At 43.0% G+C, this 25,886-nt stretch overlaps 1 protein-coding gene across 7 annotated transcripts in view; it reads right to left on the bottom strand.

Annotated features, from left to right (window-relative positions):
* The window catches only part of LOC144504323 (catenin alpha-2), a 1,369,240-nt gene that overhangs the window by 1,295,647 nt on the left and 47,707 nt on the right, over nucleotides 1–25,886 (bottom strand). For 6 of the 7 annotated variants that reach the window (XM_078229613.1, XM_078229524.1, XM_078229870.1 and 3 more), the window contains exons 3-4: nucleotides 1,506–1,672; nucleotides 1,099–1,218 (exon numbers count right to left, since the gene is read on the bottom strand). In XM_078229613.1, coding sequence (XP_078085739.1) covers nucleotides 1,099–1,218; nucleotides 1,506–1,672 — 287 coding nt within the window. The remainder of the gene's footprint in view (nucleotides 1–1,098; nucleotides 1,219–1,505; nucleotides 1,673–25,886) is intronic. The other variant, XM_078229964.1, reaches the window with a different exon arrangement.

Here is a 25,886-nt window from a genome sequence, read left to right as displayed (position 1 = left end):
TAAAGGAGCTGAATATTATTTAAATGGTGAAAGATTGCAGAAAGCTACAGAACAAAGGGATTTGGGGATCTTTTGCATAAATCACAAAATGCTAGCATACAAGTTCAACAGGTACCTGGGGGGCGGGGGGGAGGGATGCTGGTCTTTATTTCAAAAGGAATGGAGTATAAAAATGGGTAAGTCTTGCTAAAACTATGCAAGGCACTAGTTAGACCACATCTAGAATACTGTGAACAGTTTTGGTCTCCTTACCTAAGGAAAGATATACTGGTATTGGACGCAGCCCATGGAAAGTTCATTCGGTTGATCCCAGGAGGGATTTTCTTATGAGGACAGTTTGGAGTTGGTTGGGCCTGTAGTTATTGGAGTTTAGAATAATGAGAGGTGACCTTTTTGAGACGTATAGGATTGACAAGGTGGGTGATGAGAGGTTGTTTCCCCATGTGGGAGAGTCCAGTATCAGAGGGCATATCTCAGAGTAAGGAATCACCCATTTAAGAAAGAGGTGAGGAAGAATTTCTTCTCTCAATGAGTAGTGAATCTGTGGAACTCTTTACCGCAAAGGAATATAGAGGCTGGGCTGTTAATTATGTTCAAGGCTGAGACAAACAGATTTTTTAATCAATAAGGAAATCAAGGGTTATGGAGGTAAGGCAGGAAAGTGAAGTTGAGGATTATATCAGATTTGTCATGATTTCATCGAATGGTGGAGCAGACTCGATGGGCGAATGGCCTACTTCTGCTCCTCCATCTTATGGTCAGATGAAGAATGGTGGAAGGAGACGTGTGCAATATAATCAAAAACATGGACACATTTGACGAAATACTTGCTAACTTCATAATTAAGTGAAAGGAAGTGGGGAGAAAAACTGATTCATGCCAGTAACTAATTTGAATTTGCTATGTTTATTCTTCATACGATCTTAAACAACACTGAATTTAGCAATTTTTTAAAAACCAGCTGACTTCAACCGGTTAGGAAACCTTTGTATTTTTCATTATGACTGCTTGAAGCTTAAGGCAACTACTTTGATTTGATTCTTTCTTCTCAGCTAAATTGTATACCTTGCAAGATGAACACAAAGCTTTTTATCATACCTGCTGTCTTCTAGCAGCCACATAATTGAGCTTTACCATCTCCTTCCCAAACTCCTTGAAGCGACTGGCCAGATCCTGCTCATTGGTCGCATTCTTCACAGCATCCAGAGATTCCTCGACCTGTAAATTTAGTAGGTATGTAGTGCATTTCATCTCAAGACATTATCTTATTTTTCAATGCAAAATCTGGGTGAAGGATCAAGTCCAAGATTCAGTATTTTATAAATAAATGTTGAAACGTACATCATATAAGTCTCACTATAAAAACTATTTTTTTCTTTCTTTTCTGGTTATTTAACCCAACGATACAGGCAACATCAGGTTTTAAACTGTTAAAGTTTTCATAGCACATTTAAAATTATATTAAATTTGATTAACTATTTTCTAAATCATTCATAAAATCTTACAATTTTTAAATGAGTTAAAAGCCTCATGACATCTGCCATATCAGCCAAGATCAACAGGCGGGTTACTCCAGAAAGCAGAGCACGGGCTGCCCGAACCATAGTCCCGCGCTTTACAGAAGAACAGGGGTCTTCTGCAAACTCCGCAGATGCAATTCTCATAGATTCTCCTACAAAGAAAATATAGAAATAATTAAAAATAAATTGATTTCATAATTGCTCACAAATCATGGTTCAAAAATTTAAAGGATTTATTTGTATTCTGCACACCTCACCAACACGCTACAAATACCAAACTTTAAAAGCACAACACATTGGGTGTGCTTGGTTAAGAACAATCTTCAAATATATAAATTTAATTATTGGGGCAGAAATTGTCAAAATAGCAGAGGCGAACAGCATTCATCATTATTAAATCATCAAGGAGCTTCAGGCAAGGGCAGGTGCAAAATTAAACATGGGAATTGTAAATTGCTGCCTGAGCTGTGCTGCTCTGCTATTAGAAACTTTAAGCTCTACGGAAGTAATGTTCAAACCATGAACAGGAGGAGGCCACTTGGCCTATCATGTCTATGTTGGTCTCAATGGGGCAATCTAGTCAGTCCCATTCCCCCAGTCTTTTCCCTATGCCTGTAGCCGTGCAAGTTTATTTCCCACCCAATTTTCTTTCCAAATCACTGAGCGTCTCTGCTTCCACCACCCAGTGGGCAATCTGTTCCTGGTCATTACCACTCACTGTGCAAGAGGATTTTTCCTTGCAACCCCGAGGGCTCCAGCCCAAAATCAAATATCTGTGCCCCCAAGTCCTTATACCATCAGCTGATGAGAAAAGTTTTTTTTTTGGGTCTACCTTATTTAAAGATATCATAATGTTGTACATCTATATCAGATGTCCCATCAATCTCCAACACTTCATGGAAAACCCCAACTTCTCTATCCTAATCTTGTAGTTTAAATTCCCTCATCCTCAGAACCAGTCTGGTAAATCTCCTCTGCACCTTCTCAAGGGCTTCACATTCAAGGGTGTAGTGATCAGCACTCATGTTGCAGCTTTACAAAGGTTCGGCATCATTTTTTTGACATTGTACTCAGCACCTTTATTTATGAAGCCCAAAATGCTGTGCTAACTATTGTCAATATGTTCTTCCATCTTCATTGACATGTGCACATGAATTTCCATATCCCTCTGTCCCTGCACACTCAAAAACGGGGACCATCAGGGACCAATATGACAATAAATGCTAAGATGCTTTGTATTAGTACTTGCTAAGGAAGAGGACACTGCAAAAATATTGGCAGAAGCAAATATGGGAATGAATTAAAAATTGATAAGCAGCTGGTCCAGGAAGAGTTGGCTATGCTCAGGAATAAATACATTGCCTGATCCAGATGTCCCGCATCCCAGGTTGCTAAGGGATGCAGGGGTGGAGATAGCAAAAGGACTTGCCAATCTTCCCAATCTTCCCTTGGTGTTTATCCATATACATTTTAAGAAAGCACTTGGCAAAGTATAGATAAAAAGCTAGTTAACAAAATTATAGCTCATGAATAAATAGTTGGATTTAGACTGGAGAACTTTTAGACAGGCAGTGGTGTTCCCCAAAAGTAAATGCTGATACCACTGATTTTTGATAAGTTGTAAAGGACTTGAAATTTTACTCTGTTCCAATGTTCAAGTCATCCCCTTTAAGACAGAACACATGCGCAACTGCATAAAAAAATTAAAGGTAACATGCATTTAAATGAATCACAAATAACAAACCAAAAATTGAAGGGGATATTAATCATCAGCTTCACGACAAAACATCTCGCTTTAGCTCACCATATGCATTAAACTGCATAAAGTTGCTGAACTTGCAATAGATTAAACTGCATAAAGTTGCTGAACTTACAATAGATAAAAACTAAACTTGTTACGGAATGTTAGAGCTTTCCATTTCAAGACAGGTTTCCTTTTTAATTATGATATCAGACTTAATACTGCATTGAAAAATCAACTGTAGACTCTCATTCCTTCAGCTTCTGACTGTTAGAGATTTTGATAAAATGCAATGTTTGCTTTCTTTTTCTCTTCTTTCTTTCACTTAATCAATCTGTTCTTTTCCTTCCTTTGTCACTTCATTTTTGTTTACTCAATTTGACATCGAGTTCACTGCATCCCTAGCCCAACTATTTTCAGCTTCATCAATGACCTTTCCTCAAACATAAGGTCAGAAATGGATATAAACACTGATGATTGAACAATGTTCAGCACTATTCACGACACTTCTTATACTGAACCAGTCTTTAAGACCAGGACAACATTCAGGCTCAGGCTGATAAATGACAAAGCAACATTCGCAAGTTCCAGGCAACAACCACTTCCAACAAAGAATTTAACCAACTCTCCTTGGCATTAAAGCATTACCATCACTGAATCTGCCACCTTCGATATCCTGGGGGGCTACTATTGACATCAAACTGATCAGTCAGATAAATACTGTGGTTGTAAGGGCAGGTTAGAGGTTAGGAATTCTGTGGTGCGTATCTCACATTTTAAATTTCATTTTGAGACGTGAGCTTAGCCAGCAAGGCTCGCATTTGTTTTCTGCCTTTAATTACATAGAACACAGAACAGTACAGCACAGAACAGGCCCTTCGGCCCACGATGTTGTGCCGAGCTTTATCTGAAACCAAGATCAAGCTATCCCACTCCCTATCATCCTGGTGTGCTCCATGTGCCTATCCAATAACCGCTTAAATGTTCCTAAAGTGTCTGACTCTACTATCACTGCAGGCAGTCCATTCCACACCCCAACCACTCTCTGCGTAAAGAACCTACCTCTGATATCCTTCCTATATCTCCCACCACGAACCCTATAGTTATGCCCCCTTGTAATAGCTCCATCCACCCGAGGAAATAGTCTTTGAACGTTCACTCTATCTATCCCCTTCATCATTTTATAAACCTCTATTAAGTCTCCCCTCAGCCTCCTCCGCTCCAGAGAGAACAGCCCTAGCTCACTCAACCTTTCCTCATAAGACCTACCCTCCAAACCAGGCAGCATCCTGGTAAATCTCCTCTGCACTCTTTCCAGCGCTTCCACATTCTTCTTATAGTGAGGTGACCAGAACTGCACACAATATTCCAAATGTGGTCTCACCAAGGTCCTGTACAGTTGCAGCATAACCCCACGGCTCTTAAACTCCAACCTCCGGTTAATAAAAGCTAACATACTATAGGCCTTCTTCACAGCTCTATCCACTTGAGTGGCAACCTTTAGAGATCTGTGGATATGGACCCCAAGATCTCGCTGTTACTCCACAGTCTTCAGAACCCTACCTTTGACCCTGTAATCCACATTTAAATTTGTCCTACCAAAATGAATCACCTCACATTTATCAGGGTTAAACTCCATTTGCCATTTTTCAGCCCAGCTTTGCATCCTATCTATGTCTCTTTGCAGCCTACAACAGCCCTCCACCTCATCCACTACTCCACCAATCTTGGTGACATCAGCAAATTGACTGATCCACCCTTCAGCCCCCTCCTCTAAGTCATTAATAAAAATCACAAAGAGCAGAGGACCAAGCACTGATCCCTGTGGCATTCCACTAGCAACCTGCCTCCAGTCTGAAAATTTTCCATCCACCACCACCTTCTGTCTTCGATCAGATATGATGTGGAGATGCCGGCGTTGGACTGGGGTAAGCACAGTAAGAAGTCTCACAACACCAGGTTAAAGTCCAACAGGTTTATTTGGTAGCAAATACCATAAGCTTTCGGAGCTTGCTGCTCCTTCGTCAGATGGAGTGGTCTCTGTTCTCCAACAGTGCACAGACACAAAAATCAAGTTACAGAATACTAATTAGAATGCAAATCTCTACAGCCAGCCAGGTCTTAAAAGGTACAGATAATGTGGTTGGAGGGAACATTAAACACAGGTTAAAGAGATGTGTATTGTCTCCAGACAGAACAGCTGGTGAGATTATGCAAGACCAGGGGCAAGCTGTGGGGGTTACTGATAATGTGACATAAATCCAACATCCCGGTTTAGGCTGTCCTCATGTGTGCGGAACTTGGCTATCAGTTTCTGCTCAGCCACTCTGCGCTGTCGTGTGTCGTGAAGGCCGCCTTGGAGAACGCTTACCTGAAGATCCAAGGCTGAATGCCCGTGACTGCTGAAGTGCTCCCCCACAGGAAGAGAACAGTCTTGCCTGGTGATTGTCGAGCGGTGTTCATTCATCCGTTGTCGTAGCGTCTGCATGGTTTCCCCAATGTACCATGCCTCGGGACATCCTTTCCTGCAGCGTATCAGGTAGACAACGTTGGCCGAGTTGCAAGAGTATGTACCGTGTACCTGGTAGATGGTGTTCTCACGTGAGATTATGGCATCCGTGTCGATGATCCGGCACGTCTTGCAGAGGTTGCTGTGGCAGGGTTGTGTGGTGTCATGGTCACTGTTCTCCTGAAGGCTGGGTAGTTTGCTGCGGACAATGGTCTGTTTGAGGTTGCGTGGTTGTTTGAAGGCAAGAAGTGGGGGTTGGGGATGGCCTTGGCGAGATGTTCGTCTTCATCAATGACATGTTGAAGGCTCCAGAGGAGATGCCGTAGCTTCTCCGCTCCGGGGAAGTACTGGACGACGAAGGGTACTCTGTCCACCGTGTCCCGTGTTTGTCTTCTGAGGAGGTCGGTGCGGTTTTTCGCTGTGGCGCGTCGGAACTGTTGATCGATGAGTCGAGCGCCATATCCTGTTCTTATGAGGGCATCTTTCAGCGTCTGGAGGTGTCTGTTGCGATCCTCCTCATCCGAGCAGATCCTGTGTATTCGGAGGGCTTGTCCGTAGGGGATGGCTTCTTTTACGTGTTTAGGATGGAAGCTGGAGAAGTGGAGCATCATGAGGTTATCCATGGGCTTGCGGTATAGTGAGGGGCTGAGGCGACCGTCCTTAATGGAGATGCGTGTGTCCAAGAATGCACCCGATTCCGGAGAGTAGTCCATGGTGAGTCTGATGGTGGGATGGAACTTGTTGATGTCATCATATAGTTGTTTCAGTGATTGCTCACCATGACTCCAAAGGAAAAAAATGTCATCGATGTATCGAGTGTATAGCATCGGTTGAAGGTCCTGTGCGGTGAAGAAGTCTTGTTCGAACCTGTGCATGAAGATGTTGGCATATTGAGGTGCGAATTTTGTCCCCATGGCTGTTCCGTGTGTCTGGATGAAGAACTGGTTGTTGAAGGTGAAGATATTGTGGTCCAGGATGAAGCGGATGAGTTGTACAATGGCATCTGGAAACTGGCAGTTGACGGCATTGAGTACTGAGGCCGTTGCAGCAATGCCATCATCGTGGGGGATGTCGTAGAGTGCCGAGACATCCATTGTGACGAGGAGTGCTCCTGGTTCAACTGCTCCATGTGTGCTGAGTTTCTGTAGCAAGTCTGTAGTATTGCGACAAAAGCTGGGGGTTCTTTGTACAATGGGTTTCAAGATGCCCACGACATAGCCGGAGAAGTTCTCGCACAGGGTTCCATTTCCTGAAACGATGGGACAGCCGGGTGTGTTCGCCTTGTGTATTTTTGGGAGGCAGTAGAGATCTCCAACGCGTGGAGTACGTGGGATGAGAGCACGGAAGGTGCTCTGAAGATCCGGATCAAAGGTTTTGATCAGAGTGTTGAGTTGATGGGTGTGTTCTTTGGTTGGATCTGTGGGTAACTGTCTGTAGTGTTCCTCATTGTTCAGTTGTCGGTACACTTCTTTGCAGTAATCCGTTCTGTTCAGTATGACGATGGCCCCTCCTTTGTCTGCTGGTTTGATGACAATGTTGCGGTTGGTCTTGAGAGCGTGGATGGCGTTGCGTTGTGCTTGGGTGATGTTCGGTGCTGTCTTGTGAGTGCGGCTGATGAATTTGGTGTTGACGCACCTCCTGATGGCTTGGGCATACATGTCAAGTCGAGGGCAGCGGCCTTCCGGAGGAGTCCAATTCGACTCTTTCCTCTTCGGTTGCACTGCGGATCTCTCTGTCTGCTGTTCCGGTTCATTAGCTGTCTCATTGTGTTCGCTGTTGGCCTCTTGGGGTTTGTGGAAGAACTCCCGCAGCCTCATTCGCCTGATGAATTCCTCTGTGTCCGCTGCGAGACTGATGGGGTCTATTTTGGTAGTGGGGCAAAAGTTGAGCCCTCGGCTGAGAACTTCGATTTCATCTGGCTGAAGTGTGTAGTCCGATAAGTTGACAATGGACTTTCCTGCAGTGGTACTGTTTTCTACTGTGGTACCGGGGGAGGCTTGGTTGCTGCTGGTTGGTTGCCGCCTCTCCAAGGCGGCCTTCACGACACACGACAGCGCAGTCGCTGAGCAGAAACTGATAGCCAAGTTCCGCACACATGAGGACGGCCTAAACCGGGATGTTGGATTTATGTCACATTATCAGTAACCCCCACAGCTCGCCCCTGGTCTTGCATAATCTCACCAGCTGTTCTGTCTGGAGACAATACACATCTCTTTAACCTGTGTTTAATGTTCCCTCCAACCACATTATCTGTACCTTTTCAGACCTGGCTGGCTGTAGAGATTTGCATTCTAATTAGTATTCTGGAACTTGATTTCTGTGTCTGTGCACTGTTGGAAAACAGAGACCACTCCATCTGACGAAGGAGCAGCAAGTTCCGAAAGCTTATGGTATTTGCTACCAAATAAACCTGTTGGACTTTAACCTGGTGTTGTGAGACTTCTTACTTCGATCAGATAGCCAGTTACCTATCCAATTGGCCAACTTTCCCTCTATCCCACACCTCCTTACTTTCATCATAATTGCCCTTGAGAAGGTGATGCTGATCCATTTACTTGAACCAATGCAGAACATCAGGTATGGGTACAGTGGCACCCACAATACTGTTGGGAAGGAAGTACCAAGATTCTAGCCAAAATCAATGTGAAGGAACAACACGGCAATATAGTTCAAGTCGGGATGGCGTATGGATTGAGGATGGGTGATTTGCAGGTGAGCATTTTCCCATGCATTTGCTACCCTCATCATTCATTGTTGGAAGTCGGTTTTGGAAGGCGCTGTCAAAGGAAGTGTTGGTGGGTTGCTACAGTGCATCTTGTGTATGGTATACACTGTTGTTGCTGTGTAAGTAAGAGAGGTAATGAATGTTTAAGGCAGTGAACGGGATATCGATCAAACAAACTACTTTATCTAGAATGTTGAGGAGTTTCTTAAGCATTGTTGGAGCTGCATTCATCCAGGCAAGTGGAGATTATTCCATCTCAGTCTTAACTTGCACCTTTTAGATGGTAAAGAGACTTTGGGGAGTCAGCAAGCAATGTTCACAGCAGAACTCCCAGCATCTGACCTGCTCTTGGAGCCCCAGTATTTTCTGGCTGATTCAGTTCAAGTTCTGGTCAATGGTAACCCCAGGTTGTTGACGGTTGGAGATTCAACCATGGTAACATAGTTTAATGCTAAGCAAAGATAGTTAGATTGTCTCTTCTTGGAGATAGTCATTGCCTGGCCCTTATGCAGTGCCTATATCTTATGAACCTATGAACTAAATGTTACTTGCCACTTAGCAGCCAAGTTTGGATCTTGCTGCATTCGAATACAGATTGCATCAATATCTGAGAAGTTATGAATATTATGCTATCATCAGTGAACATCCCCACTTCTGATATTACGGTGCAGGGAAGTTCACTGATGAAGCAGCTGAAGATGGTTGAGCCTCTGACACTAACCTGAGGAACTCTTGCACCAATGTCCTAGGATGGTGATCATTGGCTTCCAACAACCTTAACCATCTGCCTTTGTTTCTGACGAAAGGTCATCTCGCCTAAAATGTCAATTATGTTTCTCTCCACAGATGTTGCCTGATCTGCTGAGCTTTTCCAACACTTCCTCTTATTTCAAATGTGCAATATTTTACATGTGCTTCTTTGTGCTAGGTTTGGCTCCAACAAATGAAGCATTTTCCTCCCTAATTGACTTCAATTTTGTTGGAGCTCCTTGAAGCCAAAACTCAGTTAAATGCTGCCCTGATGTCAAAGATAGTCATTCTCACCTCACCAGTCTCCCAAAAGCATTATCTACCAGGCACAAGACAGGAGCGTGACGGAACAAGACTCAAGACATTCAACACTATTTAGGGCAAATCAGCCAACTTGACTGCACCCATCCACCATCTTAACATTTACTCCATCCATCACTAATGCAGGGCAATAACAGGACCTACTAAATACAAGATGCATTCTGGCAACTCGTCAATGCTTTTGACAGATTATTACAAACTTATGATCTCTACCAACTAAAAGAATAAGGGCAGAAGATGCATGGAAACACCATTAGCTGCAAGTTCTCCTTGCGTATCACCCTGACTTGGAATTAAATAATTGTTTCCTCACTTTCACTCAGTCAAAATGTTGGAACTCATTCCCCAACATCACTGCGGATGTATTTATACAGCAGGAACTGCAGAGGTGAAGGCTCAACGTCGTCTTCCCAAAGGGTAACAAAGATGGGAATAAAATGCTGGCCCTGCCAGCTATAACAACATCCCATGAACAGATCCTTTGAAAAATCAAAAGCAGCAATATTTGTTTAAGAATACTTCAATTTGATTGGCTAAGAAGATAAACAGCTGCTTACATTATTGACAAAGATGCCAAATGCCCTGTTTAGGGGCTGCATTGTTTCAATCTTCCACATTCAGCAACTTCAAGCATACAGTCTTAAAGAAGCTAAATGAGCAAGTGCAACCACCATTTGTTCACCAGCTACAACAGTTTGGTCCAATATCTTTGTCATTATCAGTTCATTAAGGACTTTATTATTTTCTTGGATTTAACTTAAGAAACATTTTCTTTTTTAATGCTTCAGACTACTCTCATTAACAATCTTGTACACACTATGACCAGGATCATGCCTATACCTGACCAATACCTTGATAATATAATGCAAGTACAAGGATCAACTCATTACTGCATTCCAGCTTACTAATTATATCATATCCCTTCACATGATCTTCCTCAATTTTAAAAGGTCAGAAAACAAATGATGGCTGAAGTAACTGGAGGTGGACTGATGAAAGATTAATTAATAGTTGATATTCATAGAATCTCTACAGTACAGAAGGCGGCCATTCAGCCATCCATCGAGTCTGTACCGACCACAATCTCACTCAGGCCCTTTTCCCGCAATCCTATGCATTTACCCTACTAATCCCCCTGACAGTAGGATCAATTTAGCATTGCCAATCAACCTAACCTGCACATCTTTGGGCTGTGGGAGGAAACCGTAGCACCCAGAGGAAACCCACGCAGACATGGGGAGAATGTGCAAACTGCACAAAACCCAGGTCCCTGGCACTGTGAGGAAGCAGTGCTAACTACTGTGCCACCATGCCGCCCTTTTCATCTTCATAACTTGAGGGAGAAGGAACGTGTATAGGTTATCATTTTCTTTGGAGTATAGAATGAATGAAGTGGCAGGAGCAACTGTTTAATAGTGCCATGAGAAACAATAACTTTGCTGATATGATTGGCTGTAATCCGATTTGCATATGCAACTTTAATTGTTCCACTACTGAATTTAACAGCAGTTTTCATGTTGAGCACCACCGTGTTTCAGAATTCCACAACACATCATTAATGTTAACACTCAGTACAAATCATATGTTACGAATAAAGCTTTAAAAGCATTAAATTCACATTATTGTATGATTTTGCCATACATGTTTTGACAAAAAGAAATGCTCAAATCTATTTCAAGTCTGTGTCAAATTTACAGGGATCAACTATTGCCGTTTACTTCAAGTGCTATATAGTAGAACTCAAAACATAACTCCAGTTTTTTATCTGATACATCATAAAATTTTATGCACATATATTAAGGTTACTGGAGATAAATCATTGGAAATCACAATCTGTCCTTCAATTTTCATATTGCCTAAAATAATTAATTTGAACCCTCTATAGATTTCCAAAATATTAAAAATGAGCTCAAGTTGACTACCCAAACAGGTCAGTGAAAAAACACACAAAAATCTGCACAGTAATCCTCGATTACTCATCAATAATTAATTTGCTGTTTTTCAAAAGCATTCAAAATAACACAAAAGACGCTCTCCTATGCACTTGAGTTTAAAGCAACTGTTCTTTCTCTGCTATATGTTCCTGTAGCAAAAATTCATTTTTAGGCCATATTCACTAACCCTTTCTAGTCTGGTTTTTCACTTGCAGGCAGTGCTGCTAGCAACCTTATTAGGTGTTAATAAGACGGCACAGTAGCACAGTGGTTAGCACTGCTGCTTCACAGCTCCAGGGTCCCGGGTTCGATTCCCGGCTCGGGTCACTGTCTGTGTGGAGTTTGCACATTCTCCTCGTGTCTGCGTGGGTTTCCTCCGGGTGCTCCGGTTTCCTCCCACAGTCCAAAGATGTGCGGGTTAGGTTGATTGGCCAGGTTAAAAAAAAAAAATTGCCCCTTAGAGTCCTGGGATGCGTAGGTTAGAGGGATTAGCGGGTGGGGCCTGGGTGGGATTGTGGTCGGTGCAGACTCGATGGGCCGAATGGCCTCCTTCTGCACTGTAGGGTTTCTATGATTCTATGATTAATCAGAGTCAAACTTCAGAGAGTGCTGAGGAAGGCTGAACACTGAAAAGACAAGACAGTGTAGGGGATGTTAGTATCTAATTTTATCGACAGTATTTTTTCCCTATTGAAGAAGCAATACTAATAATTTGCAGATACACTATTAAGTCATTTTGCAAAATTGAGTGCCACTCTTTCACCAGTCACGAGAAAAAAAACAAAAACGGCAATTCTAAATCAAGGTCAGAATTCTACTTGTGCTAATGCCTAATTCTTCTTGAAGATAGACAATAAAGTTTAAACAGAATTGACTTTGTTATGTAAGGAAGGTGTAAAGCAGGTTATGGTATTGTGCAAGGCCACAGAGCCATAAAAATATACACTGGTTTGAGCAAGTTGTTTTTTAATTCATGAAATCCTCAAAAGCTTTGGGCAAAGTAAGATTTTGTCTGGATATTCCAGCACCTCTATGCATGTAGCTTCCAATTTCTGAAAGAAGTAAAAATACATTTTATTGAAACTGAAGTTGTTATTGTGGTGCTGTCCTCAGCACTAAACAACAATCTTGCTCACTATCAAGCAGCGGGTGAAAACAATGGGATACAATAGATGGTATCTCCATACGTTGAACTAAATAGCAGTTAATGCATGACGCAGACCATTTAAACCTAAGCACGCTGTGTTTGCATGTACCTACAAGCAAAAAATGTTAATCAAATTTACTGCAAACTGTTACAATCCATGGAAAGCGTTCGTTTATCCCTTTTCTATATTTGTCTTTACAACCAAGCCATAAACGTGCACATTGGGAGTGAATTTCCTCGGGGCTTTTCCATTCTGTTAAGTTGGAATCCTATTCATGCATGTAAATGAAGTTTCCACAAAGGTACGGGAATGGAGCTGGAGTAGCTCTAAGGACAAATCGGGTGGACAGATCGATTCGAGTTTTTTCAGACTGTAACTAGTACAGTAGATAAGGAGGCCCCTTGTGGCACCTTTGAATTTCCAAGGTGGCCACACAACGAAGGCGATAGTCACCAACTTCAGGAAGGATAGCGGAGGACATGTCCATCTACATCAGTGGGGATGAAGTGGAAAGAGTCGAGAGCTTCAGGTTTCGAGGTGTCCAGATCACCAATAACCTGTTTTGGTCCCCCCACGCCAATGCCATAGTTAAGAAAGCCCACCAACACTTCTACTTTTTCAGGACGCTGAGAAAATTTGGCATGACTCCTATGATTCTCACCCTGACCTCCACAAGAAAGCCAGATATGATCTAAGGAAATCCATCAAAAATGCCAAAAGACAGTACTGGACCAAGCTAGAGATCCAGCCTAGCCACACGGACTCCCGCCGACCATGGCAAGGTCTGCAAGACGTAATAGGCTACTACATGAAGGCATGGAAAATCACCTGCACCAACGCACCCCTCTCTAATGAGCTCAATGCATTCTATGCCCGTTTTGAGCAAGAGGTCAGTGAGAGCACGCCCTCCACCTCGGATGAACCTATATCTGAGGTCACCTCTGCAGATGTCAAAGCAGCCTTCTCGAAGTAACAATCCATGGAAAGCGACTGGCCTGGATGGGGTACCCGGATGAGCATTCAGATCCTGCGTGGACCAACTGGCGGAGGTATTCCCAGACATCTTCCACCTCTCCTTACAACAATCTGAGTTCCCTATCCGCTTCAAGAAGACAACCATCATCCCAGTACCAAAGAAAAGCCAAGCAGTGTGCCTTAATGACTATCGTCCGGTGGCTCTCACATCCATCATTTTGAAGTGCTTCAAAAGGTTAGTCATGGTACGAATCAATTCCAGCCTCCCAGATTGCCTGGATCCACTACAGTTCGCCTATCACTGCAACAAGTCCATAGCCGACGCCATCTCCTTGGCCCTGCACTCAACCCTGGAACACCTAGATAACAAAGACATCTATGTCAGACTCCTATTTATCGACTACCATCAACACCATTATTGCTATGAAACTCATCTCCAAACTTCGTGGCCTGGGGCTCGGCACCTCCCTCTGTGACTGAATCCTGAACTTCCTACCCAAAGACCGCAATCAGAAAGGAGAGGCAACAACACCTCCTCCACGATCATCCTCAACACCAGTTCCCCACAAGGCTGTGTCCTCAGCCCCTTACAATACCCCTTATACACCTATGACTGTGCAGCTAAATTCCTCTCCACCTTGATTTTCAAGTTTGCTGATGACACCACCATAGTGGGTCGGATCTCAAACAATGACGAGACGGAATACAGGAAAGAGATAGAGAACCTGGTGAGCTGGAACCTTTGTCTTTCTCACAAATGTCTCCCAATCTCCACATTTGACAAACCTGCTTTAAAATTATCTTTAACCATTGCTCCCACTTGAACGCTTTAACAAGGATTATTCTCCAGGGTTTCAATATCCCCTCCTGAGATTCCTTTCTCCAGGATCTCCATGTACATCCAGGCTTCACCTTCCAAGCAAAATTGCTTCAGATCCCCTGTCATGCTAAACAGAACACCATTGCCCCAAAATGCCTTCAAGTAAGGAGTCATCAAACTTCATATGCTTCCTCAAATCTTCAGGGCTTTTGTCAAAGAACAAAGAACAATACAGCACAGGAACAGGCCCTTCGGCCCTCCAAGCCCATGCCGCTCCCTGGTCCAAACTAGACCATTCTTTTGTATCCCTCCATTCCTACTCCGTTCATGTGGCTATCTAGATAAGTCTTAAACGTTCCCAGTGTGTCCGCCTCCACCACCTTGCCCGGCAGCGCATTTCAGGCCCCCACCACCCTCTGCGTAAAATACGTCCTTCTGATATCCGTGTTAAACCTCACCCCCCCCCCCCCCCTCACCTTGAACCTATGACCCCTCGTGAACGTCACCACCGACCTGGGGAAAAGCTTCCCACCGTTCACCCTATCTATGCCTTTCATAATTTTATACACCTCTGTTAGGTCACCCCTCATCCTCCGTCTTTCCAGTGAGAACAACTCCAGTTTACCCAATCTCTCCTCATAACTAAGCCCTTCCATACCAGGCAACATCCTGGTAAACCTCCTCTGCACTCTCTCTAAAGCCTCCACGACCTTCTGGTAGTGTGGCGACCAGAACTGGACGCAGTATTCCAAATGCGGCCGAACCAACGTTCTATACATCTGCAACATCAGACCCCAACTTTTATACTCTATGCCCCGTCCTATAAAGGCAAGCATGCCATATGCCTTATTCACTACCTTCTCCACCTGTGACATCACCTTCAAGGATCTGTGGACTTGCACACCCAGGTCCCTCTGCGTATCTACACCCTTTATGGTTCTGCCATTTATCGTATAGCTCCCCCGTACGTTAGTTCTACCAAAATGCATCACTTCGCATTCATCAGGATTGAACTCCATCTGCCATTTCTTTGCCCAAATTTCCAGCCTATCTATATCCTTCTGTAGCCTCTGACAATGTTCCTCACTATCTGCAAGTCCAGCCATTTTCGTGTCGTCCGCAAACTTACTGATCACCCCAGTTGCACCTTCTTCCAGATCGTTTATATAAATCACAAACAGCCCACTTCACTTCAAATCTGTTCCTTGCATCTCTCTCTTTAACACAGAGCCTATTGTTCTACTCATTCCTTTTAACTGGACTTCTGTGGTCCCTTTCTGATCCTTTGATTTGTCCCTGCTGGGGACTTTCTTCTGGGACCTCTCACTTTTCTTCTGGGAACTTTTTTGTGATTCATCTTCCAGAACATCCAGTACCTTGACTCTCTTTAAGGAGGAGGTAGATAGATTTTTGTCAGACAAAGAAGTCAAAGGTTGTCGGGGATAGAACGTGGAATTAGAAACACAAACAGCTCAGCATGATTTACTGAATGGTCAACCAGGCTTGAGGGGCCAAATAGAGTCATAGAGTCATTGAGGTTTACAGCATGGACACAGACCCTTTGGCCCAACTTGTCCATGCTGCCATTTTTTTAAACCCCTAAGCTAGTCCCAATTGCATGCATTTGGCCCATATCCCTCTATACCCATCTTTCCCATGTAACTGTTTAAATGCTTTTTAAAGGACAAAATTGTACCCACCTCTACTACTACCTCTGGCAACTTGTTCCAGATACTCACCACCCTCTGTGTGAAACAATTGCCCCTCTGGATTCTTTTGTATTTCTCCTCTCTCACCTTAAACCTGTGCCCTCTAGTTTTGGACTCCCCTACCTTTGGGAAAAGATATGGACTATCTAGCTGATCTATGCCCCTCATTATTTTATAGACCTCTAGAAGATCACCCCTCAGCCTTCTACGCTCCAGAGAGAAAGTCCCAGTCTGTCCTGCCTCTCATAACTCAAACCATCAAGTCCCGATAGCAGCCTGGTAAATCTCTTCTGCACTCTTTCTAGTTTAATAATATCCTTTCTATAATAGGGTGACCAGAACTGTACACAGTATTCCAAGTGCGGTCTAAGTGGCCTACTTCTGTTCCTATTTCATTTGTTCGTATGTTCATAGATCCCTCTGTACCACTGAGTTCTGCAATATCTCTCAATTTAAATAGTATACTGCTTTTCTATTCATCCAAACATAGGACTTTGGTGAACCTACACCTAGAGTATAGGGTACAGGCTTCTTACCAAAAGAGATATACCTGCCTTAAAGGGAGTGCAATGAAGACGTGCTAGACTGACTCTGGGATGATGAGATTGTCCTTTCTGTAGAGTGTGGAAGAATGAGACTTTCCCCAGATGGGAGTCAAGAATTAGGTTCATGGTCTCGGATAAGGTCAGCTATTTAGTACTTTGATCACAGAAAATCTCTGGGATTATCTCAGTTATTGAGTATATTCAAGACAAAGTTAGATAAATTTGTGGATACGATGGGAATTGGGATACTGCAGAAAACTGTTCAAGCATATGATCAGCCATGATCTTACAAAATGATTGAGCATGTTTGTCAAGCCAAATAGCCTACTCTTTCTCCTTTTATGTTCTTACCTTGTGAAATTCAGCCCCTTATCCCACACATTTACACTAACCTACAAAATAAATTCCACTGTCTCAGCTCTTAATTGTACATGTACAGTGTCTTAAAACACTGGTAACCTCAGGACAGGGTCCATGCTGGATTTCAGATCTTGTGAGTTTTCAGTTTGGGCTGGGTCAGCTTGGGCCTGTAGAGTGTTGGTGGTATGCTTTTCAACTAAGGATTATAAAAGGAAGTTTTGAAAGACAGAGGCAATGTCACAAGATATGTGAGGAAATTCTTTGGAGAAGCTTCAGATCCATCAGTGTTCCTTGCTGGAAGCATGGCAGAAGCTCCGTTTAATCTTTCCAGAACCAAGAAATTAACTCTAAAATATTACCATGAACCATGAACTAAATATTCATAACATTGGGCCGGCACAGTAGCACAGTGGTTAGCACTGCTGCTTCACAGCTCCAGGGTCCCGGGTTTGATTCCCGGCTCGGGTCACTGTCTGTGTGGAGTTTGCACATTCTCCTCGTGTCTGCGTGAGTTTCCTCCGGGTGCTCCGGTTTCCCCCCACAGTCCAAAGATGTGCGAGTTAGGTTGATTGGCCAGGTTAAAAATTGCCCCTTAGAGTCCTGAGATGTGTAGGCTAGAGGGATTAGCGGGTAAATATGTGGGGGTAGAGCCTGGGTGGGATTGTGGTCGGTGCAGACTAGATGGGCCGAATGGCCTCCTTCTGCACTGTAGGGTTTCTATGATTTCTATGATTGGTGCATTGCTGCAGTGTATCTTGTAGATGATACACAGTGGTGCCACTATGCGTTGGTGGTGGAGGAAGTGAATGTTGATGGCAGTGGATGGGGTGCCAATCAAGTGGGCTGCTTAATCCTGGATGGTGTCAAGCTTCTTGGGTGTTATTGCAGCTACATTCATCCAGGCAAGGAGAGAATGTTCCATCACACTCCTGACTTGTGCCTTCTACATGGTGTACAGATTTCAAAAAGTCAGGAGGTGAGTTACTCACCACAGAATTCCCAGCCTCTGACCTGCTGCTGGCATCATGTATTTATACAGCTGATCCAGCTTAGTGTCTAGTCAACAGTAACCCCAGAATGTTGACAATGGGGGATTCAATATTGATAATACGATTGAGGGTCAGGGGAGATTGATAGATTCGCTCTTGCTGGAGTTGGTCATTGCCTGGCACTTGTCTGCATTGTACTGTCAATCTATCTGTGTGTTTGCTGGAGGAGCAAATGTTCTACAATGGAGGAAAATGTAATACCAAAAAAGCGGTGCTGATAGCACACTCCAGGTAACAAAAGCATTACTGTTAACTGGGCGGTACGGTAGCACAGTGGTTAGCACAGCTTCACAGCACCAGGGACCCGGGTACCATTCCCGGCTTGGGTCACTGTGTGGAATTTGCATGTTCTCACCGTGTCTGCATGGGTTTCCTCCGGGTGCTCCGGTTTCCTCCCACATTCTGAAAGACGTACTGGTTAGGTACATTGACCAAACAGGCGCCAGACTGTAGCGACTAGGGGAATTTCACAGTAACTTCATTGCAGTGTTACTTGTGACTAATAAATAAACTTTAAAAACTTTAACTGGGTCTGTTTAGTTGATGCTGAGGAGAAGGCGCAGAAGTCATTTGATAGTTCTGTGCAGTTGGGGCTAAGAAGATGGTCCTGGGAACTTTGGTCGCAGAAGGTTCTGTGAGAAAAGGGTTAGGGCTGAAAAGAAGCCCTGGGGCCAGCACAGATGGGGAGACTAGAGCTTGGAGAAATCCAAGATAGCATTCCCATTGAGTGAAGACTAGTACCTGCACAGCATTTAACATTTCCCATTTACATTCTTTGCCTCTTAGCCAATGTTGAAGCTACTTTATTAAAGTTCTGCCTTTAATGAACCTGAAAGCCCAAATCTCTCATCTCTTCCAAGCACCAAGTTTACCACCATTCAGAAAATGCTACATTTCACATGTAATTTCATGGAGTTATATTTGCCACTTTTTAGCCCATTGACCTTTCACTTTGAAGCTTCCTCTCATGTTAAATTAACCATTGCTCCTATCTTAGTATCATCTATATATGTTAAGTCCTTTATCTAAACCACTGGTATTCGCAAAAGTGTTTGAACTTGTAGAATTCCACCATCCACTGCTAATCACAGAGAAACTGCCTTCATCCTTACTTTTATCCCAAATTCTAAACACTTTTAAATTCAGCATTCTAAAGGGAAGGAAAATAGAGTACAAGATGGTGAGTGCTGCTGTAAGGGGAAAGAACAGAAATTAGATTAGTCCATAACATTTTTTCACTGTACATTAGAGGGTGGGCAACACTCTGGCAGATGTCCAGGAACAGCATACAAATTTGCTTTCCTGGACATGCAATAATGGAAAAGACCAGAGTGAACTGAAGAAAATTATGATATTTTAAATGTGAAAGGTGCAGTAATGGAAGCCTTGTTGATTTGCTGCTTAGCACCTTCGAGATGGTACAAATTAAAGTCACTGCACATCACAGGTGGAGGAATCAAATTTTAAGTTGGGCACGAGGTCAAGTTTGAAGTGTTGTTGAAGTTGCAAGTATCTAAGCAAGATGCGGTGTAGCAATGAATTACGAGGACAAGCTGGCTAAGTTGCTCCATACAGTAGAAAAGACCTGAAGGGAAGTTACCTTTATGTAGACAAAGATATAGATGCAAGGCGCATGGGCATGAATAAAAAACGTAATTTGCCTCAGGCAAAACTGGAGATTAAAAGAAAAGGTTTAATCCATATTATGCCAGCTTGATACCTCAGATCAGCTTTTCTGGATTGCACTCATGGGTTAGCATGAAATTCAATGTTCTCTTTTTGTAGGTTTTACCCATGATTATTTAATTGCTTCAGTAGATTAAATAAAATCCACTGGAGTTTGATTCATGCATTGAACACATTCAATTACTTTTATTGAAAACGTAACATCTAAGCATGGCTTATGAAGTGATTTAAGACAGATGATTTACAACAATGTCACATTTATAATTATACAAGGCCACTGAGGACTACTTATGAATGGTTTTGCCATTGTAGGGCAGTGAGGCATTTTCAAAGGAGTTCTGTCAGTCCAGTGAAAGCATTTTCAATGCACAATTAAGTATCTCAGCAAGTTATTGTAACATTTTTATCAAATGGTGTACTCAAAATCTAGGGATTGCCTGACACCAACAATTCCAACCATCTCCCTATTTCAATGTTCATCTTCCGAAAATTGGAACCAGAAGCTTTTGTTTGCCAGAAAATACAGGAGTAATACTGCCTTTCTCCATAAATTGTCTCTTAAGGAGATCAAAGTATGAAGTTAAAAGAATGAAGCTTGTTTTCAAGTCCCTCCACTGCCTCACCCATCTTCATCTCTAACATTCTCCAGCCCTACAAACCTCAGATATTTATACTCATCTAATCTGATCCACTGAAAATCTGCCTTTTCAATTGATCCACCATTGCTGGTCATGTCTTCAGTTGCCAAGGGCCCAAGTTCTGGAAATCCTTCCCTACATCTCTCCAACTCACTTTTCTCCTTTAAGACACTTCTTAAAACTGACCTGTTCAACCAAGTTTAAACGCATCTAACCTAATATCTCCTTATGTGGCTCAGTATTGTATTTTGTTTTAAAATGTCCCTGTCAAGTTCTTGGAATATTATATTTATATATGCATTTTACCATATTAGAAGTTGCAATTGTTATAATTGGCCTGCTGAAATATATTATCCTTTTCAATACCACCACTATCTGGCAGTGAGACTTGGGTCACCTACCAAAAAGATATCCCGGATTACTGGAGTCACTCCAGGGTACTCAAAGTGGGAACACAGGCAAACAGCATCCTCACCAAAGCCAATTCCTCCAGATTCACAAACAAAATCATATGAAATCAACCATCCCTAATAGACAGAGCTTAGTGATTCCACAACCAATGGATCAGCTCTAAGCTCTGCAGTGCTGCCACAACCAGCTGTGAATGGTGGTCGGCCATTAAATAACTTACTGGAGAAGGTGCCACAAGTATTCCCATCCTCGCAGCATGTCAGTGCAAAAGACAAGGCTGAAGCATTTCCAACAATCTTCAGTCAGAAGTGCCGAATGGATGATCTATCTCAGCCTCCTCCAGAAGTCTCAAGCATCATAGATGCCAGGCTTCAACCAATTTGATTGAAGTCACTGGATACTGCAAAGACTGAGTTCTAACAATATTCCAGCAAAAGAACTGAAGAGAGCGCTCCAAAGGTTGCTGCACTCCGAGTCAAGGTGTTCCAGTACAGCTACAACATTGGCATCTATCATTGGGGAGGCGATGGCTAGTGGTATTATCACTAGACTATTAATCCAGAAACTCAGCTAATATTCTGGGAACCCGGGTTTGAATCCCGCCATGGCAGATGGTAGAATTCCAAAGATGTGCAGGTTAGGTTGATTGGCCATGCTAAAATTGCCCCTTAGTGTCCTGAGATGTGTAAGTCAGAGGGATTAGTGGGTAAAATATGTAGGGATATGGGGGTAGGGCCTGGGTAGGATTGTGGACGGTGCAGACTCGATGGGCCAAATGGCCTCTTTCTGAACTGTAGGGTATCTATCTAATTTGAATTTGAATAAAAAATATTTTGAATTAAGAATCTACTGATAGCTATGAAACCATTGATGATTGTTGGAAAAACCCATCTGGTTCACTAATGTCCTTTAGGGAAGGAAATCTCCCACCCTTATCCAGTCTGGCCTACGTGTGATTTCAGAGCCACAGCAATATGGTTGACTCTCAACAGCCCTCAGGCAACTAGGGATGGGCAATAAATGCTGGTCAGCCAGTGGCGCCCATGTCCCACGAATGAATAAACAAAAGTCTAAACAGCAGTTGGAAGATTGTCCTGGACACAAAAAGTAGAACAAATTGAACCTGGCCAATTACCGCCCCATCAGTCCACTATTGATCATCAGTAAAGTGATGCAAGTGGTCATCAACAGTGCTATCAAGCAGCATTTGCTTAGCAATAACCTGCTCATGGATACTCAGTTTGTTACACTAGGGTCACTCAACTCCTGACCTCATTATGGTCTTAGTTCAAACATTGTCTAAAGAGCTGAACTCCAGGGGTGAGGTGAGTGTGACTGCCCTTTAGCATCAAGGCTATATTTGAGACTGTGACATCAAGAAGCCCCAGTAAAACTGAAGTCAATGAAAATCAGGAAAGGAAACTCTCTGCTAACACAAAATAAGATACTTGTGGTTGCTGAAGTTCTTTAATCTCAGCTCCAAGACATCACTGCAAGAGTTCCTTCAGGTACTATCCTAGACCCAACCATCTTCAGCTGTCTCAACAATGACCATCCTTTCATCATAAGGTCAGAGGAGGGGACATTCACTGATGACTGCATAACATTCAGCATCACAACTCCTCAAGCTATTGAAGCAGTCCATGCCCAAATTCAGCAAGACCTGGACAAGACCGGGCTTACACTGACAAGTGGCAAGTAACATTTGTACCATGTAAGTGCCAGGCAATGATCATCTCCAACAAGAGAGAATTCAGCATGACCATTGCTGAATCTCTGACTATCAACATCATGAGGGTTGACCAGAAACTGAACTGGACTAGCCAAATAACTAGTGTGGTTACAAGAGAAGGTCAAAGGCTAGGAATCCTGCAACAAGTAACTCACCTTCTGACTCCCAAAACATGGCCACAACGTGCAAGGTGCAAGTGATGGAGTACCTTCCATTTTGCTGGATAAGAGCAACTCCAACACAAGATGATTAACATCATCCAGAACAAAGCTGTTTGCTTGATTGACACCACATCCACAAAATATTAACTCTCTCCACCACTGACACACAATAGCAGCAATGTGTACCATCTATAAGAGCTCAAATTCCTTGGACAGCATCTTCCAAACACATGACTATTACCATCTAGAAGGACATGGACAACAGATACAGTTCCCCTCCAAGCCTCTCACCATCCTGACTTGGAAATATATCACTGTTCTTTCACTGTCACAAGGTCACTCAATCAAAACCCTCGATCACCCCTATCCACCCCAACACCCTGGATGTAACTATACCACTTGGATTGCAGCAGTTCAAAAAAGGAAGCTCACCCCCATCTTCTCAAGGGAAATTAATGATGGGCAATAAATGCTAGCCCAGCCAGTGAATCTCACATCCTGTGTTCTGCTGGGCTGGACAGTGCAGCCACACGCCAAATGATAAACATCCGTAGTAGATCATCTTTTTGCAACATTAGGATGGCCCACCAGATCTCAAGGTATACAGAAGAAACATTTTAAGGATGCTCTGAAGGCCTCACTGAAAAAAGGACAAATAGACATCTGCACATGGTGTGAAAGTACCAAAAACCGTAATGTATGGCAGCACCTCATTCAACAAGCTGCAATACAGTCAGAAACTAACCGTATAAACTGCTGCAAAACAGTGACAAATACCGGTGAGTAGAACACTGGCTTAAGTACACCCCACCCCTACCTTTCCCCATCCTCAAGGCAACTCTTGCCCTCTTTGCCCAAGGGCCTGTAGTTCCAGTATTGGCCTGCTGGGCGGGATTTTACGGCCTTGCCCATCCCAAAACCTTAAAATCCTGTCCAAGGTCAACAGACCTTCCCATTGTCCGTCCCTCGCCTACTCTTACTCTTGTGGCGGTAAAATTCCGACCATTGAGTCACCGAAGGACACACAAATCATGATGCCAAGCAGGCACCAAACTCGATTTGAGGGACTGACAAACACATCTCCATACCATGATAGGTTGGTTGGCTTAAAGTTACCCAGGTTATTTTTCCATGACTACACTAAATTAGGTCATTACCATGAAGTAAAGAGTAAAGTCTCCAAAGTACAAGGTGAATATAGGCTGTTCACCCCCTCAAAGGTCTTGATTTAACATGAGGATCACAACACCACAGATGAGGGGCAAAGTTGAGAAGGTGGGTATTCAGTCAGTAATTGAAACTGCCTGTTAGCATCGCTCCGCATCACAAACCAGCCATCCTGGAAACTGAGTTAACCAACCTCCAAAAATGCAGTCTTCCTTAACTTTTTTTTCATCCTCATATCTGTCACATTTCACACCAACTACATTTTTAGCAATCGAGAGAGAAAGGTTCTCCATTAAAAATAGAAAGGTTCACATTGGAGCAGACTAATGAAAACCCATTACAACTTAATTACATTTTATATCACAGCATTTTTATGTTCAACCTTGACTTTTTGTTTTCCAACAAAAACATGTGAACATTCTTTAACGATAGCAAATGTGTCAAAAACTGACAAGCAGTATTATCAGGCTTCAAATGAGTTAGGTTTCAAAATAATGTAAAAACGACAATTACCTAGAGTTTGTTAAATTTACTTAGACTAGTAGTGACCAAATTACACTGCGCTGACTATGGTTGCCTTATAAATTGCATAAATTGCAAATTTAATGTGACTGGAATACTATTTTTTTTACCTTGGTCGGCTTATTTAATGTTAATAGCAATGGTAGGTAAATTTAATATGAAAGCTGCTCTCTCACCAATTTCTAATTGTCTCAATAACTGTGCTGAAAGAAGATAATCTTGGGCAATAGCAGCTTGCATAAAAATATATATTGGGCGATCTTATGAAACAAATTTTAAGTCCAGAACATGCGTGAAAATGGGAGAGTTTCAGATCTGTTTTTTCAGCAAAGCCGTGCATGAAAAAATCCTACAATCCGTTTCTTGCCAATGGGCGGGGCCTAAATAACCCAAAAGCCAGCTGATAGTATCAGACGGCACATTTGCACACATGTAGGTCTCCACTGCCACAACTGTAGGTATCCCCTTAATGAGAAGCCAGGAGACCAGATGAAGGCAGGTTATTAACAGGGGCAAGGTGGCAGTGGCCAGGATCAAGATGTCCAGAGGGAAGGGAAAGTGAGGGGACGGGAGCTCCAATGGACACAGGGTGCATGATCAAGATGCACACGCCACACCCGCAATATCAAGTGAAATCTGGCAGCATGAACACTTGGCACCAGCCTCTCCTGCTGCAGGTAAAATTCCAGTTGCAAAGTGAGGAGGCCCTTAAGTGGAAATTAATTGGCAAATTAACTGATGAAAAAGGAAACTTTGATAAGGTGAAGGGCAGGAAACATCAACTGACAAAAAAGGGATGATAATGCAAGATAAAAGAAGATGTTAGCATTCCAAAGGGACAGTTCCCTCCACAATATTCCGGTTCAAACCTTTCGCCTCAACAATCTCCCCTCCCTTCCAATGCCACTATCCTATGTAAGTGCAGGAGATGCAACACTTGTCCTTTTACCTCCTCCCTTCACACCATCTAAGACCCTAAACACTCCTTACAGGTGAAAGGCCAAATTTTATTGTAGCTCTTTCAACTTGTTGTTGTACTGTATTTGGTGCACAAGATGCAGTTTCCTCGACACGAGAGATCAAGCACTGATTGGGTGATCACCTTGCAAAACTCCGCAAGCACAATCCCAAGATGCCAGTCATCTGTCATTTTAATTGGCAACATGAGGAAAACCATTTTTTTTTAAAAACACAGCAAGTGGTTAGGATCTGGTATGCACTGCCTGAGAACGTGGTGGAGCTAGACTTAGTCATGGTATTCAGGAGGGAATTGGACCATTATCTGAAAAGGAAAAAAATGTTCTATGGGAAAAAGGCAGTGAAATGGTATTCAGTAAATTGTTCTTACAGAGAGCCAGCATGGAATTGCCTCCTTATGTACAGTAACAATTTTATGATTCTAATTCTCAGCCCCACCGTCCATTGTGACACCTCTGTCTTTGGTCTTCTGCACAGTTCCAATA

Source organism: Mustelus asterias, chromosome 1 (assembly GCF_964213995.1).
Source record: "Mustelus asterias chromosome 1, sMusAst1.hap1.1, whole genome shotgun sequence".
Lineage (NCBI taxonomy): Eukaryota > Metazoa > Chordata > Chondrichthyes > Carcharhiniformes > Triakidae > Mustelus > Mustelus asterias.
Note: the sequence above shows the minus strand (reverse complement) of the source record. Positions and strands in the feature narration are given on the sequence as shown.